The sequence below is a fragment of the Labrus bergylta genome, chromosome 7 (assembly GCF_963930695.1).
Source record: "Labrus bergylta chromosome 7, fLabBer1.1, whole genome shotgun sequence".
NCBI classification, from domain to species: Eukaryota; Metazoa; Chordata; class Actinopteri; order Labriformes; family Labridae; genus Labrus; species Labrus bergylta.
This window is the reverse complement of record NC_089201.1, coordinates 18,650,892-18,670,462: the sequence shown is the minus strand read 5'-3', so window position 1 is coordinate 18,670,462 and position 19,571 is coordinate 18,650,892. Positions and strand designations below refer to the sequence as shown.

Sequence of the window (19,571 nt, the reverse complement as noted above, 5' to 3'; positions counted from 1 at the left end):
GATGTGCATGGGTGTGTCTCTCTGACAGGTCAGTGAATTATTGGGCACAGCAGCCCCCAAGCAGCAGGCTACACTCACCGTGTCCTGCCGCGGGGAGGTTGGCTGGAGCTCCCTGGGACAACATCAGATCCTGCGGGAGTTCCTGGAATACAGACTAAACCCTGACCCTGTTCTCCCCAAGATGGAGGGCGTCACTGAGTTCACAGAGTACATCTCTGAGACGGTCGACGTCCCTTCGCCTTTTGACCTCTTGGAGCCTCCCACCTCTGGGGGCTTCCTGAAACTGTCAAAGCCATGTTGCTACATCTTTCCCGGCGGCCGAGGAGACTCTGCTCTCTTCGCTGTGAATGGATTCAACATCTTAGTGGATGGAGGCTCAGAACGGAAATCCTGCTTCTGGAAGCTGGTCCGTCACTTGGATCGCATTGACTCGATTTTGCTCACGCACATCGGTGCAGACAATCTGCCAGGTATCAATGGGCTGCTTCAGAGGAAACTAGCAGAACAAGAGGAAGAACAATCTCAAGACTCTACAAACTATAATGAATGGATGAAGAACCTGATCTCTCCTGAACTCGGTGTGGTGTTTTTCAACGTGCCAGAGAAACTCCGTATGCCAGAATCTAATCTCAAAGTGAAACGCAGCATTGAAGAGGCCTCCCTGACTTTGCAGTACCTCAACAAACTAGGAATCAAGCCTGAGCCTCTCTTTCGAGTGGTCAGCAACACCATTGAACCCATTACTTTGTTCCACAAGATGGGTGTGGGCAGGTTAGACATGTATATTCTCAACCCTGTCAAAGACAGCAAAGAAATGCAATTCTTAATGCAGAAGTGGGCTGGCAACAGCAAGGCCAAAACTGGTATTGTGCTGCCAAATGGGAAAGAAGGAGAAATATCTGTTCCCTACCTGACATCAGTCACAGCCCTCGTTGTCTGGCTCCCTGCCTGCCCTACAGAAAAGATCATCAGAGTGCTTTTTCCCGGGAATGCACCACAAAACAAGATCCTAGAGGGGCTGGAAAAATTAAAGCACCTTGACTACTTGCGCTATCCCGTAGCCACACAAAAGGACATCGCCTCAGGAGCTCCTCCCTCTGGTGTAAAACAAACCAAATTAAAGCAAAGGACAGATAGCAAAGAGAGTCTCAGGTCGTCTCCAAAGACTACTGCAAAGGCCTCAAAGAAAGAAAGTGAAGGACAGGATGATGTGTCAGCTGCCACAGAGGCAAAGAGTGACTCTGTGAAGGAAAATATATCAGAGAAGACTGAGGAGAAAAAGCCAACTAAAACTATCAAATCTAAAACTGATGTGCCAGAAAAGAAAAAGCTCCTGAAAGAAAAAACCTTAAAGAAGCACACCAAGGAAAGGGTGTCAAAGATAGATGAGAAAAAGGACAAGGAGAAGAAAGAGATCAAGAGGGTAAAGAAGGATGACTCTGCCAAAAAAGATGAAAAGAAAGATGCTAAGTCCAAAGAGGACAAAAAGAAGGACACCTCCAAACCTGAGCTGAGGAAGATTACAAAGCCTGACCTAAAACCTCTTACACCAGAAGTCAGAAAGACATTACATAAAGCTAAAGTATCCAGTAAAGCCAAGACTGGAAAAGTCAAAGCTCCAAAGGCTGAACCTGCTGAGCCGAAGAAAGAAGCGCCAAAACCTGAGACTATTCAACCTAAACCAGTCGAGAATGGAGCTGTTGAGGGCATATCTGCTTCCTCGACTCCTGAAGACCTCACCAAGGAGTTTGAAAAACTAAAGCAAGAAGCCGCTGTAGCTGTAACAGCACAGCCTTCTGACAGTATTGAGGAGTCATTGGAGCCGACTTCACAAAGCCTTACCCAAGAGAAGCAGGAAGCACAAGAAACCACATTAGAAATTCCACCTGGCGCAGAGTCTCCAGAAAAGGAGGCAGCAGCCCCAGAAGTGGAAGCCGAATCTGAAGAAAGAGAGAAGGAGTCGACTCAAGAAAAAGAAGATGAGTCTCAAAAGTTTGAGGATGAAGGAGCAGCGTCTCAGGACGAGGAAGAGAAAGAAGAAGAGGCCCCAGCTGCTGAGAAGAAAATAGAAAAGGAGGAGGAGGAAGATATGGGAATTGGTGAAGAGGAAGATGAGTCAAAATGGAAGGACAGTCAAGATGATGGACTTGACAGGAAGCATGAGATAGAAGAAATGGAGAAGTCGGAATCTCTCGCAGCAAAATGTTTGACAAAAGAGGAGCTACAAATGGAGGAAGAGGAGGAGGAGGCTGTTGAGAAAGCTGAATTGGAAGAGGTAGAAGATTTAGATGTAATAGCAGACGAAGAGATCAAAGTCAAACCTGAAGATGCAGCTGAAGAGCAAATGTCCCATGGACTTCTCGCTGCAGCCAAAGAGGAAGAAGAAGATGAAGAAGAAGAAGGCTACCTGTCACACGTTGGAGGGGCCACAGCTCCCATAACCTCAATAGCTCAAGGAGCTGCCGCAGCTGAACCTATCTCCTACATCCAAGACGAGACCATTCCTGGCTACTCTGAGACCGAGCAGACCATCTCCGACGAGGAGATTCACGAGGAGGCAGAAGAAAGGATACCACACCTTCAGTACGATGTTGGTGCTTACGACATATCTGTTCCCGATCAGACTGGATCATTTGTAAACATTCATGGCATGAGGGAAATGCAAGCTGCTGCCATGACAGAGAAAGGCTATATTCCAGGTGTGCACGAGCAGGTGTCAGTGTTCACCAACATCATTACAGCTCCTCTAGCAGAAGAAGAGCACGTGTCTTCTGCAACGTCCATCACAGAGTACGACAAAATATCCTCCTTCCCTACTTCTATCGCTGAAGACCAACCTGTGGCGTCTGTCGGGGCACCTACAGCTGAAGAGCCACCTAAAAGCCCCGCTGCTGCGTCGACCCCATCTGACCAAGGCAAAGAGCAGCCACACTCTGCAGGAACTCTTTCACCACCGTCTTTAGAGGATGACAAACAATCTAAGTCTCCCTCAGATGACTTACAGCTCCCTATTGCTGAAGTTAAGGTGGCTGCTAAAGCTCCAGCTGCTCAGGATGAGGAGGAGGAGGAAGAAGAAGAGGAGGATGAGGATCAGACTCCTAATGTTGACATGTCACTTGAAAAACTCCAACAGGGCTACGCTTCTCTACAGAGCAAAGAGAAGGATATTGAAACTCTGACTGGCTCTGTGCCTCCAGTTTCCGCATCTGTGCAAGACAGTAAACAAATCCATCTACCGGTTGAAGAGGAAAATAAAGATGCAGTTGCACCTAAAGACATTTCCTCTGTTGTGCCTACCAGACGTTTTGGATCTGACTCTGTAACTTCAGAGAGTGAAGAGCGCTGCTTCAGTCCGGATGACGTCACTGTGAAAATGGCCTCCCCTCCACAGTCCGGACCACAGAGTGCAGCTCACTCTCCGCTTCGTCAGTCACCAGTGGAAGACAAGACCAAGGTCTCGCCTGATTTGGAAATGCACAAGCAAGAGGAGCTCCTCGATGTAGCCGCAGAAACTGAAGACAAAACTGAAAAGAAAGATGAAGCAGAAACTGAGATGAAACAAGATGAAGGCAAACAGGATGCAGAGCAGCAGCAGGGAGCAGTTTCAACATCTTCTGACGTATCAGTTGACATAAAAGAGGTTTCAGCAATGAAGGATCCAGAAGAAGACTCATCAGTGGCAAAAGATGAGAGGAAACAGGTAGACACAGTCCCCATTGTTGGAACATCTTTAACCGAGGTTCAACCACCCGTGTCAGAGAAGGATTCCCTCCTGTCATCAGGACAAAGTGATGAAGTGGTCGACAAAGGGCTCAGAGACACAGAACCTGAAGTGCCTCTTCAAGGTAAATTTCCAGAAGGGGAAAGTGGTTTCCTTGATGATGATGATGATGATGATAACAAGAAAGGTGATGATGATGACCATGATGATAAATCTGCTGTTAAAACCGTCGGTGCAGAACAGGAGAAAGAAAAAGGCGACACCTCTGACGGCATAAAAATCAAGGATGAGCAGAAACAGGAATCTGTCATCCCAGAGCACATTTCTGCTGTTGAGTCTACCATGGATGAGAAAGCAGAGGTGGGAGCAGTAAAGGACAAAATCTCTGACATCAAATCTTTAAAAGATGACAACATTGAAAAGGAAATTGTCATCAAAGATGAGCAGGCAGTACCTGAAAGTCCAGAGATTGAAATTGTTGCTTCGGACGCAAAACAAATCAAAGACGAACAGAAGCAGAAAGATGTAAAAGAAGATTTTGACCTGAAGACCACAGACGAGGTGAAGGAGGCAGAGGTTCAAAAGATTGAGGTGTGTGATGGTAATATTAAAAAAGAGGAAGAGAAGAAAGAGACAGAAAATGGTGATACTGTTGATATTAGCCCCATCAAAAGTGAGGAGAAAGAGATTGAAAAAGCCCAAACAACAGATACTGAGCCTGTTAAAGACCATCTAAAGGAAGAGGCAAAGAAGGACGATGTTACTACAAAAGATCCTCCAAAAGATGAGAAGAAAGAGACGGAAACATCTGATATCAAAGTATTTGAAGTAAAGGAAGAGGACATAGAGACGGTAAAGATAGATGCTTTCACAGATAAGCCAGGAGAAAAGGAGGCGATGGAAGACTCTACTGCTAAACTCATCAAAGAGGAAGACATTATTAGTAAGGTTGATGTGTCTGCTGTAACCATTACAGAGGAAAAGAGGGATGGGATTGATGCTATCTCGAGCCTCACCAAGACTGAGGAAATGGAAGCAACAGTGAGTGGAGAGGAGAGTATTTCTGCCAAGCAATCCATTGAGCAAGAAGAAGAGAAACAAGAAGATAGCTCTGACACCAAACTCTCCAAGGATCAGGAAAAAGATATGACAACAAGCAAGGGGGATGCTTACATCCTCGAACCTACAACAGAAGGAGAAAAGAAGGATGAAACCAGTAAAGATGACACTGCTGCTGTAAAAATAACGAAGGCAGAAGAAAAAGATAAATTCCCAAGCATGGAAGATCTGTCTGCTGTTAAACCAACTGCTGGAGAAGAAAAGGACCAAATGGAAAGTAAAGAAGATACACTTGTGATAAAACTTGACAAGGTTGAGGAAAAAGAAGAACTTCTGAGTACGCAAGATACATCTGCTGTTAAACCGGCTGATGGAGAAGAAAAGGAACAAGTGGAAAGTAAAGAAGACACAGTTGAGATCAAACTGAGCCAGGTAGAAGAGAAAGATCAACCCCTCAGTATAGAAGATACTTCCAAACCAACAGCTGGAGAAGGAAAAGAACAGGAAGAAAGTAAAGAGGATACTACGCCATTAAAACTTAGCAGAATGGAGGAAGAGCAGGTGATGGTATCCAAAGATGTTGCTCAAACAAAGGCAGAAGCAAAAGACACCCTTGAGGAGTCCGTCAAATCCGTCATGGAGGACGACAAGGGGCAAGAAACGATCAAAGATGAAGACGTCAAAATCACCAAGATAGAGGAAGAGGATGTGATAAAGAGGGAAGATATTTCTGCTGTCCAAATGTCTGAGGATAAAATGAGCCCAAAGGATGACACTGTCGTTGCCAAACCCTCCATGGAAGAACAAAAGGAGAAAGATCTCGGTAGAGATCTTTCTGCTGTTGAAACGGCGATAGAAGGAAAGGAGAAAGCAGTGGATAAGGAGGAAGCTATAACTGTGAAACTATCAAAGGAGGAGGATTATAGTGATGAAACTAAAACCATCAAGGAAGAAATAGATACAGTGACAGTTAAGGAAGACATTTCTGATATCAAACCTACAAGAGAGGAGAGCAAAGAGGAGGCCAGTGAAAAACCTCTTGCAGCTGAGGATGAGAAGGAACAGATGAAGGATGAAAAGTCAGATATGAAGCTCATAAAAGAAGAGACAAAAGATGAATTTTATGAGAAAGAAATTCAAGTCAAAGAGGAACCCCTGGAAACAGGGACAAAAATAAATGACATTTCTGATTTGGGGTCTGTACAGGAGCAGAAGGAAAAAGATACAGAGGACACTTCTGTTGAAACCATGAAGGATGAAAAAAGTGGCATTCCTATCAAACAAGAGGCTAAAGAGCAGACGAAGGGTGATATCTCAGAGCACAAAGCAATTTTGGAGGAAATGAAGGATAAAGACTCTGAAAAGGCCGACAAAGAAAAGGAGAAAGAAACAGACTTAAGTGTTCGGCATCTCCAAGATGATGCTGGCCATCCTTCACAGCCTGAATCTAAGGCAGATGATAAAAAAGAGGTAGATCTTCCCGGCCCTCAGACCTCAGAGGAGAAGGAAACTAAAAAGGATGATATTTGCGACATTAGTGATAAGCATATACATGAAGAAACCTCTGATATGCTTACAGGATCTCAGAAAGAAAAAGAAACTTCTGCCGCTTCATCAATGGAAGTGCAGCCAGACATCTCTGTGAGTACATCAAGTGAGGCCCTGAAACCTGTGAAAGGTGACATTTGTGTGGCTCCCAGCCTAATGCAGAAAGAGGAAAAAGAACAAGATGAGGAAGAAAAGGTCATCATAAGTCCAGAAGAGAAGATGGAGAAAGAAAAAGATGATGCTCATGTCGCTGAACTTAGCAAAGAAGAGAAAATGGAAAAGGAGCAAGAAAAAGAATACACCTACGAAGACATCAAAGATGAAAAGACGATTAAAGAAAAGGATGCCGCCGATGTGAAAACAGACGAAATCACTGAAAAGGAAAAGTATGACTCGTCTGATGCAGACCACACAAAAGAGGAGAAATGGGAGAGAGAGGAGTTACAGGAGAAAGCGCTGGACAAAGCAGTGAAACAACCTGCTCAGGCAGCAGTAGAAGAAGAAGCAGCAGCAGCAGCAACAGCATCAAAGTCAGATTACAAACCTGCATTTGTGCTCCAGTCCTCGGATGAAGACAGGGAAGATGAAGACGAGGAGGCCATTTGTATGGGAGGAGCAGGCTCCAGGCCTTTGTCCGTGGAGATTAAAAAACCAGAACATGACTTTTCCTCTGCAGGTCTAACCTCTTCTCAAACACCACAGACAAGTGACCAAACTAAACCACCAGTGACGCAAAAGATCACAGTTATAATACCAACACTTACAATGCAGGAGCCCTCAATAGATGAAGACATCAAAGAAGAATCCAGACCCTCACCCGAAGCAGGCAAAGATGTGAAAACAGAAATCACACCTGCACCACTTGCCAAGCCAGAGCCGTCCTTTGATAATGTCACATCAAAGGAGGAGGCGTCCTCTGTTCCAAAACAAGAAACAGCCTCTGATATCCCCGCGGGTAAAGCGCAACCAATGTCAGACTCAACTGAGAAAAAGCCTATGTTGTCAACAGTTTCAAGCAGTGACAGTCAACAGAGGAGCAGTACACTTTCGAGCACTGAGAGCCAGTCCAGTGTGGAGGAAGCCCCGCTACAAGACAAACAGATACCACCTCAGGCAAGCTCATTTGCCAGTGCTACGGAAAAGACAAAACTGGACGAGAAACCAGAAAAGGAAGCCGAGAGGGAGATGGAAGGAGAGCGAGAGGTAGCTTCTCCAGGATTATCAAAACCTTGCTCTTATTTCATGTTGGACAAACATTCTCCGGGTGCCAGCCAGGCTGTAATTCCGAAATCTGACACTGCAGAAATGGAGAGAGTTGAAAAGTTGACCTCAGAGAAGGAAACGGTTAGTGAGAGCCTTGGAGATGAAAAGCAAACATTTGGTGCATCTAAGTATGATCCTTATGAAAAGCCCATTCCAAAAGATCATGACTTGGACTCCAGAGATGAAAGTGAAGTAGCTCTAGGTTTTGATCACGCCTCCGATATTGGCATCGATGACAACAGAAGAACAAGCCTGGCAGAGGCTGGAGCAGCCATGTTCCTCCTGGATGATCAGTACAAAGAAGAACCTCTGTCCTTCAGTAGAGTTGACTACAGTGCCGCGTCCCTCACAGAGAGTGAAAGAAGCAGCCACCACAGCCCAAGTGCCTCACCCAAATATGAAGATAGAGAAAAGGGCCAGGAGGAGGAGAGTGAGAGAGAAGAAAGACCAGAAACACATTATGTTGACAAGAACTTTTCATCCATAGACACCCAAGATAACAAACTGTTGCAAGCTGCTGAGTCGTACTCTTTTAGTCCCAAAGAGGACAAACCAGAGAAAACAGAGAAAGAGAAAGAGGATATGATGGAAGGTGCTGCAGCAGCTTCTCAAATAGCTGTAACCGAAGACAGTGATAGTCTTTCTATCTGTGCTGCTGTACAACCAGCAGGCACATCATTAAGACAAGAATCAACCTCTTCATCATGGAGTCAATCAGATCTCAGTGCCCAAGTTTCAGCTTCTCCTGCAGCCTTTGGAGAAATAACATTTAAGAGAACAGAAAAGGAGAAAGAGAAATCTGATGAGTCGCTCAAAGACAAAAAGGAGTCCTCTGATGATGAAAGAGAGGGATCAGCGTGTGGTCGGCATTCACCTGCAGAAAAAGACATTTTACCTCAAAAAGTGTCACCTATGAAAACAGAGGAATCTTCAAGTGTCTCATCTGCGGCAACATATTCAGGACAAGTAATAGATGATAATGTTTTGGCATCTGACAATAGTCAAGTTAGCAGCTCTGCCACTTCTAAATCAGTGTTAGATTTCCCTGACAGTAAAGAGCTCCTAATAGAAAAAAGGTTACTTGTAGAAGGAGAAGATTTCAATGTTGATGATGATGACGAGGATGAGGAGGAGGAAGAGGAGGAAGAAGAGGAGGTGTGTAGTGATGTCGATATGGAAAAAGGTGCCAGAGAACAGTCTGAAAAAGAGATGTGCAGACGTGGATCTGATGATAGTGCTACGTTGGCAGAGGTAAATAAGAACTCTCAGTTGCCTGACTTAAGCTGCCATAAAGAGGAACCAATCTGTAAACCAATACCTGATGAGGCCTCTGCATCTAAAGTCACAGAGACAGACAAACAGGACCTTAGCAAGACAACACCCTCTCCTGAAGCAAAACAACTCAAAGATGATAGTACAGGTTTTGGTGGTGCCATGTCCAAATCTCCTGAGACAAAAAGCGAAGATGTGAGTAAAACAGACCCAAGTGCTCACAAAGAAGACGAAAGCTGTTTAACTAAATCAGATGCCTCAAAGCTTCCTGAAACAGAGGAAGAAGAGGACACAGACAGAAAGCTGTTGTCTCCTTTGCCTGATACAAAGAGAAGGTTGTCGTCAGCAATGGAATTTACCTCCTCCGAAGTACTACAGTCACAAAAAGCTGATCAAGACAAACCGTCTCAATCGCCAAGCTTTTTGACAAAGGAATCTTCTCAAGCAATGCCCATAAGCAGCTTTCCAGGAATCTCTTTGCCACCTGACAATTCAGAGCCTATACCCAGGGTTTCATCTAGTTCCCCTTCTCCACTAGGAAGTAGCTATGCAGATATTGGACAGAGCAGATCTGAAGGTTCCTCTGAGCCTTTATGCAAAGAAAGGAGTCAAGCAGGGTCAAAGGACGAGACCCTTGTACTCTCAGATGCTTTCCATCTACCCCAACATATAGATGATAAACCTTTCAGTCAAAAGGACTTGAAAAAAGAAAATCAAGCCGAAAGGCAGACAATAGATATAACTGCAACACATGAGGGAACTACCTCAGCTTGCACGTACACTACCTTAACATACTCAACTTCAACATTCTCCTCTACATCATACAGTTTCTCGTCCTCAGCTTCAACATCTTCCCCTATGAGCCAACAGTCTGGAGACAAGGTTGAAACTTACACAACACTATCACGTTCTGACGTATCTCTTGCAAAAGAGGAGTCATCATTCAGGACAGAGCCGTCAAGCTCCTGCTTTGGAGGTTTTCAGAGAGATGAGTACATGGAGGTGACAAAACCTGCAACAAAAGTTTCTTTTCCAAGCCAATTTGATGAGACCAAACCATTGTCTCCAGGCTTGCCTACCACCGCCAAGCAGACTGATGATAAAGACAGTGCTCTAAAGCCTGAAAAAGAGACAAAGTCAAGCATAGATAGTTTTTATATGTTAGAGACGAAGACTGCAACGTCCTCTACAGTACCATCCACACAAAGTATGGAACCAGTAAAGGCATCAGAGAGTTTATCCACATCAGAGGCTTGCTTTGATGTATCCCCCCTCCAAAGGGCTGACTCCTCTGACAGGGTGTGCCCAGGGTCAGTACAAGATAAGCCTGAAACACTTGAAATGGAAGATAGCACCCTACCATGTCGTATTGAATGTGAAAAAATCGAAGTGGCTGAGCAAAAAGAGACTGCATCGTCTACAACTGATTCAAATCTGGTGGAGAGTACCACTCTCTCCACTGAGAAGACCATTACCATCACAGCAATGACTGTTGTGTCCAAACCAACTCAAGAGACTGTCACAGATACTTCAAGTTGTGATAGTGAAGCTAGCAAAACCTTATGTGCCACAACAGTCTTGTCTAAAACAGAAGAAGATAAAGAGAAATTGGAGAAAGCAAAGGTGGACAAAGACGAAAATACAAAAAGTACTATTGAACCTTTTAAGGAAGATGCAAAGGTATCACAAAAAGAAATAATGGTGGCACCATCTGATCCAAATATGTGTAAAAAAGGAGAAGATGGTAAAAAAGGAGAGGCAGAAAAGGTAGAGGAGAAAAGTTTGTTGGACAAGCCACCAGAGAGATTACAGGGTAGGAGAAAGAGCAGCATATCTGATTGGGAGCTAATACAGAGGCCTGATGAATACCCAAGTGCCCCTCCTCCAGGTTATGGTGATGACGATGAGGAGGAGGTAGAGGAGGAAGCAATGGAGTGGGTAACTAGTGCCCACAGTGCCTCTGTGTCTTCCTCAAAAGATCCCTGTCAAACAGAAACTTCTAGCAAAAGACCTGTAAAAGCTGATCGTCCCTCTGACTTGAACACTGGAGCCGCCTCCTCTTCTGCCTCCCATGCTGGCTTTTCCTCCTGCGAATATAAACATCGCAAGGGAGAACTATCGCCTTCATTCATCAACCCAAGCCCTCATCTGCTCTCCAGTGATGAGGGTGAGGAGGATGAACACAGTGACCACTCCCAAGATGCTGACGAGGATGATCAGGAGCAACACTCAGTGAAGAGGAGGTCGCACAAGCAGAGGCGCCAACATCCTCAGAGTCAGCATGGAGACTCTGGACAAGGGCCACATCAGATGCCTGGCTTGTCTTCTGGCTTGGCTGTGACATTAGCTGGAGAGGAAACACCCCCAACGTCAGTGAGTGAGTCATTGCCTACACAGTCTGACTCTGACGTGCCGCCAGAAACCGAGGAATGTCCGTCAATAACAGCCGAAGGAAACCTGGACTCTGACGAAGACGCTGAACATCTGCCAGTAGACAAATTATCTGCAACTGGAGCTTCAGGAGGTCACCGTCCTCCCTCACCAAGGTCTACTCAAAAGACTCACGATCCCCTCCCCACACCGATGAAGGACCCCCATCCCCATCCTCCCCATCCAGATGTGTGCATGGTAGATCCAGAGGCTCTTCTCAATGACCACAGCAGCACAGAGAAACTTCTCAAGAAGGAGCACAAGACCACAAAGGGCCTCAGGAAGAGCAAACCCAAGTCAGCTTCCCCGGCCCGCAAAAATGAAGTCAGGAAGAGGTCCTATACTCCAGTGAAGCAGACTTCTAAGGAATCTGCTTCTCCTCGATCAGCCTCCCTGAGGAGGAGGGACACTGATAGAAGCTCCAGGCTGAACAAGATGTCTGAAACCCAGAGTGCTAGGAGTGACACGGGAGTTAAAGGCTTGGTCAATGGTGTCAAGAGCACATCAGGTATGTTAAAGATCTTTATATCCGGCAGCTCATGATGCATTGTCTTTTATTACAATACAAATATTGGGCTGATAAGAACTGTCTTCAGATGAGATTAAATCAGAAAACAAAATTGATTGCGCTTGTGCTCCCTATATACAGGCAATTAGTAGAGAAGATATTTCAATTAACCTTTATATAACCATAGCCTTGACTCTCGACAAGGAGAAAACACATTTGGTTAATTTCTCATCGAAGCTTTTATCACTTGTCTTACAGAAAAGTTATTGGACCTCAAATATTAATATTTTGGGGACTTGATTCAATCGTGTTAGCGCCTTAATGCTCGCCTCTGTGAAACTGTAGCAACTCTGCAATTGATAATATGAGGCGGTGGGACATGAAACAGATAGAAGTTGTTTAAAATAGTGCAGGGGGCATAATGAAATAGAAAACAGCAGCACATTGAAATAATGGATATGCAGAAGAGACATTGAACAAAAGGTGCATTGATACTTTGTGGACATATTTTCTGAATAATTGATTGTTCTATTTTTACCCTACAATTCACCTTAGATCTGTTATGCTCCTGTTCATTTCCAGTCAACAATTCTCAGAAAACAGGCTCAGCCGTCCCTGCTGGACCACCAGTCTATGTGGACTTGGCCTATGTACCAAACCACTGCAGTGCAAAGAACGTGGACCAGGAATTCTTCAAAAGAGTGAGAGCTGCTTACTATGTGGTGAGCGGGAATGACCCAGGCAGTGGAGAACCCAGTCGTGGAGTCCTAGATGCCCTGCTGGAGGGCAAAGCTCAGTGGGGCTCCAATTTACAGGTATATATATTCATGTTGTCTTTGTCAGTCTGTCTATACAAACATGCCTCATAATGACTGTCCTCAAGTGCGCCCAAACCGTGTACAATCTTACATTTAGTAAACTTAGTGACTGTAGATGTTTTTTGGTCACTTCGGTGGGGCTCTGGCAAACACTTGCAACTCAGCAGGGGAAAGCAGGGCTTTTCCTTGGCCTATAGGCGGATAATCTCTGACTCTAACTGGGCATATAGTTGAACAATGAAATAAGCTCATGAACCAGATCCAGGAGCACTGATCACATCATTGTCCTTGGCCGAGTTCACTGAAACTACTTGACCCCAAGAGGCCTGGTGAGAATCGGATTCACCCTAAGAAACTGATGGCTCTGGACATTGTTGGCTGTCTTGTTTTTTTTTTAAGTTAGAGGTTGTGGAAGGATGTGCCCTATTTCTTTTGTTATCAAATCCTTCCTGGGAAAGTTTATTCCAGGGAACTCGAGAGGTGGCTTGGGCAGATAGTCGAACCTCAGACACAATAGGACCATTGCAGGTTCCATCCAGGTCATGGAACAGTGGATCAAGAGATAACCATTACCTGACATGGCCCAGCAATATTGAAAGGGTTACAAAGGGTCAGTATTCTCTAAAAAAATTCATCAGATATGAAGGGGAGATCATAGGGGATTTCTCATCAAGTGTATGTATTTTGAGGGAATGGCCTATAGCCATTTCCCTTGGGGGTCCTGTGGGTTGTAGGGAAAGATTCTGGTGTATAAAACCAAATTAAGACAATTGTCTGTATCCTGTGTACAAAGAACTGTTAGTAGTTTATGTGGTTCTGTTGGCTCAATAAAAATGTTACCATCCGGTATCTCAGGGTTCATGTGTGGTGGTTAAATGGATCATGCAGTGGATGTACAGATTGGGGCAGATTCAGTAGCTATAAAGGAATTGTACTACTGAGGAAGCTGAGGCAGAAGGCAATGCTCTTGAATTACTAGTCAACCTATGTACCTTACCTCACCTATTGTTATGAGCTTTGGGTAGTGACCTGAGGATCGAGATTGCAGAGACAAGTTTCCTTAATGAGATTCCTCAGCAGGGTGTCTGGGCTTAGTCCTACAGATTGTTGCAAAGGTGCTCCAAGTAGAGCCACTGCTCCTTCACATGGAAAGGAGCCAAGTGTGATGGAGTCCACTTCTGGGCATTCCTTTTATGGTTTTCTGGGCATGCTCAAATCCCATCTGGCCTGGTTATGCCAAGGGATGCCCAGGAGGAGGCGGGAAAGGTTTGAGGAAAAGTAGACTTCTGCAATAACTTGCTTATTGCTACTACAACTGGGCCATGTTTAAGTTTGGATGAATGAATACTTGGATGGATGATTAAAAGCTGCAAATACTTTCTTGGTGTGAAAAAAATGATCCAGGTCCAGGATCTAGTTTGCGTGTGAGGAACATTGATTGGTACTGGTTGACATTGCCTAATGGTTGGTTCTAAACCAGTTAGCTCATTAAGTTCTTATAATGACAGTGGCAATGGTGGTTACTTAATAGACATCACTGAAGACTGTAAATCCCTTTAAGAGCAATTCTTATAGGAATGGTTATACATTGTCCTGTTAGGACATTAAAAGGTCCTGCACATAATCACTTTAAATCTATTTGTTTTTTTAATATATCAAATAAAATGTACCAGTAATGATAAGTCAATGACTTTATGAGCGTGAAAGATACTCAAAGGCCTTTTATAAGAGCCTTTGAGTCCTCTCAAAGGGATCAAGGAAAGTCCTCTTTCCTTGATCTCTAGTCTTTGCATTAATGTAAAATAATCTAAGCAAACTCCCGGCTGAAGCTTCATATTTAAAACACAGAAATAAGAGGTTTATCATCCATCGTCTCATCTTATTGCCTGTAAAGGCTCACAGCCATCCAGGTCATGGTAGTTCAAAGTCTATTCCGAAAGGTAACTGGACTTCAACCAAGTCCACTTGACTTTTGGATTAAACTTTGAATCTCATCCTACTCTTTGCCAGCAAGTAAAAACAGTGTACTGAACAATCTTTTTTCCATTTTGTTTCTCTGCCTCCCCACCAGGTGACTCTTATCCCCACCCACGACAGCGAGGTGACCCGGGAATGGTACCAGCAGACCCATGAGAAGCAGCAGGACCTGAACATCATGGTTCTGGCCTCTAGCAGCACCGTAGTCATGCAGGATGAGTCCTTCCCCGCCTGCAAGATCGAATTTTGAGCTTCAAGCACCATGCTGTGCTCTCCTACTCTTGTCCCATCCTCCCCCTCCCTGTCATGCGTCCTCACTGGAGGTAGAGTGAGCGGACAGCACTCTGCTTCTTCAAAGCTTCTCGCTTACTCATGGTATCACTCAAATGCATTTACTGCAACCCTCAAACAACTAGATTATGTTAGCTGAAATCAAAGTCAGAAGTCTGGGTTTGTGCTCTGCGTGATAGTGTGGGGTTATCTTGCAAGTAATAAACTACTTTCATGTTTGTTATCGCTGTGAGTAAACTGTTTGCCCTAACTCGTCTCTTATTCAAGCACCAGTTGTGCTTGATCAAAAAATCTTAAAAGCTTTCTTTGCCGCATATCTAACAAATACCCATCTTTATCCTAAAACTTACCACAAACTACAGATTAGTCAAGTGTTGGTCTGAAAATGTTGCCTTCAATCAAATCAATCTCAAATGTAACATTTCCAAAAGTGGCAAAATTCTTGTTCAAATGTTCAAAACAAGTGCCAAAACACTGAAAAATTCACATTTCTCAAGACTGTCTCCTAAATGAATGAGAGACTGATGACTTCATGCAGTGTTTTATAAGAGTAGAACTGTTCCATAAGTTTCTTCATATGAAGCTTCCATCTGTGCACATGGCAAAACCCATAGGTTGCAGCTCTGCTCACACCACAGTAGTTTTTGGAAATAACTCAATAGAGACATAAATTGATGTTATGTAAAAGAAACAATGTTCCTTCTTGTCATTTTGTGATGAAGTTTTAGGGGATGCCTGAAGTTGCCACTGTTTGAAATCTCTCTCTTTCGGCTTTTACAGCTTTGTTGGTGCATGATGCTTGCAATTTAGCTCAGACTGTCCGAACTGCATAGGGTTAATCGTTTCTTTAGCCAGCCTCTGAGTGTGGAATGCAGTTTAGTGCAGATAGATAACTACACCTGTTTGGCTGTGAATTCAATAGGCGCCAGGCAAAGGGACGATGTTTGCACAGTAATCATATCTCTGCTGGATGTAACGGTTCCTCTTTAAGTCGTATCACGCTCTATGTTGGTCATATGTACTCCTGTATACGCACAGTATAGGGTAAATGTTTCTACATCAATACGATTTGTTGAAAGATTAGTTATTTCGTGATGATGCAGCAAAATAATGATCCTGAAGCGAATTTTGATGAGGTTTAATTTTTCCATCATTTCCTCCTGTTCAGCTACATTTTACCGTTTGTTGATATCGTAAAGCGATGAAAAAAAAACAAGCATTGACCTGAGACAAATGTAGCAACGGAAGCTTGTCTGCTTGTTCCCTTAGAGGAACGTTAACATCAGTTTGAACTGCAATATTTTGTATTTATTGATGGGGTTGTTTTTCAGGATAGAAATATATACATATATATATATATATATATATATATATATATATATGTATATATATATGGAGTGTGTAATAGGAGGCTTCTTTCACGTGCCTTTAGCTTGTGGTTTTGTAGAGAGGGAATTATTTGAAGGACATGTCAGCCATTTTGAAGCAGAGCCAGGGTAAAGAAAGGAAACCAAATGTAAGGACTTTGAAACAGATGACAAATCAGTCAATACAGAACATACACAAACCTTCGTCCACAACCAGGACACTCTGAAATTGTCAAGCTATACAATACAAACTATTCTGAAATGTCACTTTTAAACCAACATGAATGTCTTCGAGCAAAGTATTGCACCAAATAGGAATGTACTTTTAAGAGGTGTGAGAGTTGAAAAGTTGGATTTTTGTGTGATGATGATGACAGGGATAGAAGTAGCAGAGAATAACTCAAATATATTATAGATACTTAAATATAAAGAATTTTTACGCAAAGATCCTCCCAACTGAGTGAGACAAAATCTCACTATGAAGCAATTATCTAATCTTAATCCCAGAGACGTATGTATAGAACGAGCATGAACGTGAATGTTTAGGATTGTACAAGAAGCAGTTATAAAGTAGGAATGTCTTTAGAGTACTTTTTGTGTTTGTTAGTTCACAATGAATGCACAGAGTAGCTGTTTTTGTAACGCAGCATGGGTTGGAGAGTGAGGTAAAGTGTGAAAGGTCTTTTTGTTAGAAAGACCGGAGAGAAACTCATATGCACATGTGACCTTTATACACATGGCCAAGTTGGATTTTAAATGTGTATAGGAAGATATTTTTATTTGCAATCCATTCAGGTTTAATTTTCTCCTTCATTGTTCTCAGAAGCAAATGCATTTTTTGAATTATAATTAGTTTTGGTCAAAATAAGAAAAACATTTCTGCAAAGATGTTTCCATCAAAAGGTGGATTTTTTTTTTTTGCTTGTTTGTTTTGTTTTTATTTGAAGCTAAGGGCAGGCGAGGCGGACGCTTGGATTTCTAGAAAGTATGCTGTTTGAGGATTCGATGACAGATTGATTAACAAGATGTCGCCAACTTCATTCAGTTTTTTTCTCCAAACTGATAAAAACATGAACAACATGGTCAGCCTGTATTAGCCTGGGCCCCTCCCCCCCTCCTTCTGTCAAAACGCTAACACTACTTTTAAACTGGAAGTTTCAAAGCCTCAATATTCAAAGATTCACAAGTTGCCACAGATTGTAATTATTTTTCTAAACATTATATAACCCCATGATGTACTGTTTAAGAGGCAGACATAGCTTTTTTTATCCCACTGGGGAAGAGTCTGATGCAGGGTGTTTATTACACAGCTGGGAACGCACAAGTTACACACACACACACACACACACACACACACACACACACACACACACACACACACACACACACACACACACACACACACACACACACACACACACACACACACACACACACACACACACACACACACACACACACACACACACACACACACCTTCGTCTGAAGGGAGTACATAATCTAAAGGCCAGAACACAACTTGCACACCATCAAATTGACTCCCTTGTATACAGTTTACGAGTGTTTGTGATCTGGTCGAACAACAAGTGTTTTTTCAGCCCTTCTTCAATGCTGTCTGGAAACAAGGAGCTTTTTCAATGTATGGATCAGATTTTGTGGATGGCCTGATGTGTCGTATACAGTCTTTGAATCCTGTTTTTAAGTTGGCAGATTCCAAATAACTGGCCTTGAGCTATACAAATATATATATATTTTTTGTCAAGGCATCAGTTGAACGCTGCGAGTCGCTTGATGATGACCGTCTGACTATACACGAGCTGAATGCACTAAACAGGAAATCTATTTTTCTGAATGTAGAGTTGGTACTACTGTGCGAACGCTGCTGGATCAAATCAAGTGACAAAAAAATAAATAAATACATAAACAAAAAAAAAGGAATAACTCTCACACAAACCTAGACAGATCTAAATGTTAGGGAGCAGGCGGATACTGGTTTCTGTTTTGACAAACTGTCGCCTCAGTTCCAGTTGTATCCTGAAGGGGGAGACAAGTTTGACTTTTATCGAGTCAGCGATCCCACAATAGACGTCTGAACAGTAACACAGAAAAAGTACAAACTGCAGCTGCAACTTTTCCTGAAAATGACTTGAAACACATGCAGACTCAAAAAACAACCATCAGTAAAAAACGAAAAACTAAAGCTACATGTACACATCTGTACGGTACGCAGAATTGTAAATATCGCTCTGGAAAAGGAACAAACCGGAAAGATACAAACAAACTATCCTTCTTCTTCTTGTGACACCTGTTCATTTCTCGCTGATTTTAGTGACAGTGCGATACAAACTGTTAACTTCTCCTGGAACTAAGAAAACAACAAACATAACGCAGACAAGATACAGAACGAGAAAAAAAAAAAAGTGCATCTTTCAGTTCCATTCCATCGCCATACCTGCATTAAAATGACGATATCATTTGATCACGATATGGTGTCATGTGTCCATCTAATCTATCTGCATGTGATTTATTTAGTTATAATCCTGAATGTAATTGTTTAACTTGGAAATATTAATAATAATAAAAAGATACACTGCTATTTTAAAGAGATATATTTGAAAAAAAAAAGAAGCTAATTGTCTTAACTGGTACTGAAATGACCTACAGTAATATAATACTGGGCTGTGCTTTTATTGTTTGCCCTATTAACATGTTGTTAAGAAGACGCTGTATTTGTAGTTCCGTTCGATTCTCTCTCTTTCTCTCTCTCTTTTGCATTGTAATAATCTTAGTTCTGTTTTTCTTCCTCAGTGCAATATTCAATATCTCTCTGTCTCTTTAAATCTAACTGATAAAACTAGAACTACTGCAAATTCATTGTAAAAGGGAAACAGCCTGGTGATCATCAATTAAAGTTCATTGAAATCTAAATATGTTGCTGTGGGTGTTTTATTTCTTATCTTCTTTTTTACAGGTTTTTACGGTGATCAAAACAATTCCAATAGAGCTGCGATGACCAATCCATTAGTCAGTCTATAACAATCAATTGCCAACTAGTTTTAATATCCATTCATTGTGTCAGTAATATTTCAGGGAAATACGTCAAACATTTACCGGTTACAGTTTCTTAAGTATAAGGAAAAGTTGAATACCAGCGACCAACAGGGTCCCCGGTACACAGCCGTCCTATGTCCTCAGGTGCCAGTCGGTTGCAGGAAGATGCAATGAAAAAATAAATACATAATCCGCCAGAGACTGAAAATGACTTAAGTGTTCATGGGTGAACCTGTGGAGGCTACAGGCTATAGCTACAGGCGAA

General features: G+C 42.9%; 1 protein-coding gene across 1 annotated transcript in view; it reads left to right on the top strand.

The window, feature by feature from the left end:
- Positions 1-19,183, top strand: part of map1ab (microtubule-associated protein 1Ab) — an 84,325-nt gene extending 65,142 nt beyond the window's left edge. Inside the window, exons 5-7 of the mRNA XM_029282589.2 lie at positions 29-11,801; positions 12,384-12,616; positions 14,691-19,183. Of these exons, the coding sequence (XP_029138422.2) occupies positions 29-11,801; positions 12,384-12,616; positions 14,691-14,846 (12,162 nt within the window). The 3' untranslated portion in view covers positions 14,847-19,183. The remainder of the gene's footprint in view (positions 1-28; positions 11,802-12,383; positions 12,617-14,690) is intronic.
- The last annotated feature ends 388 nt before the right edge of the window (positions 19,184-19,571 follow it).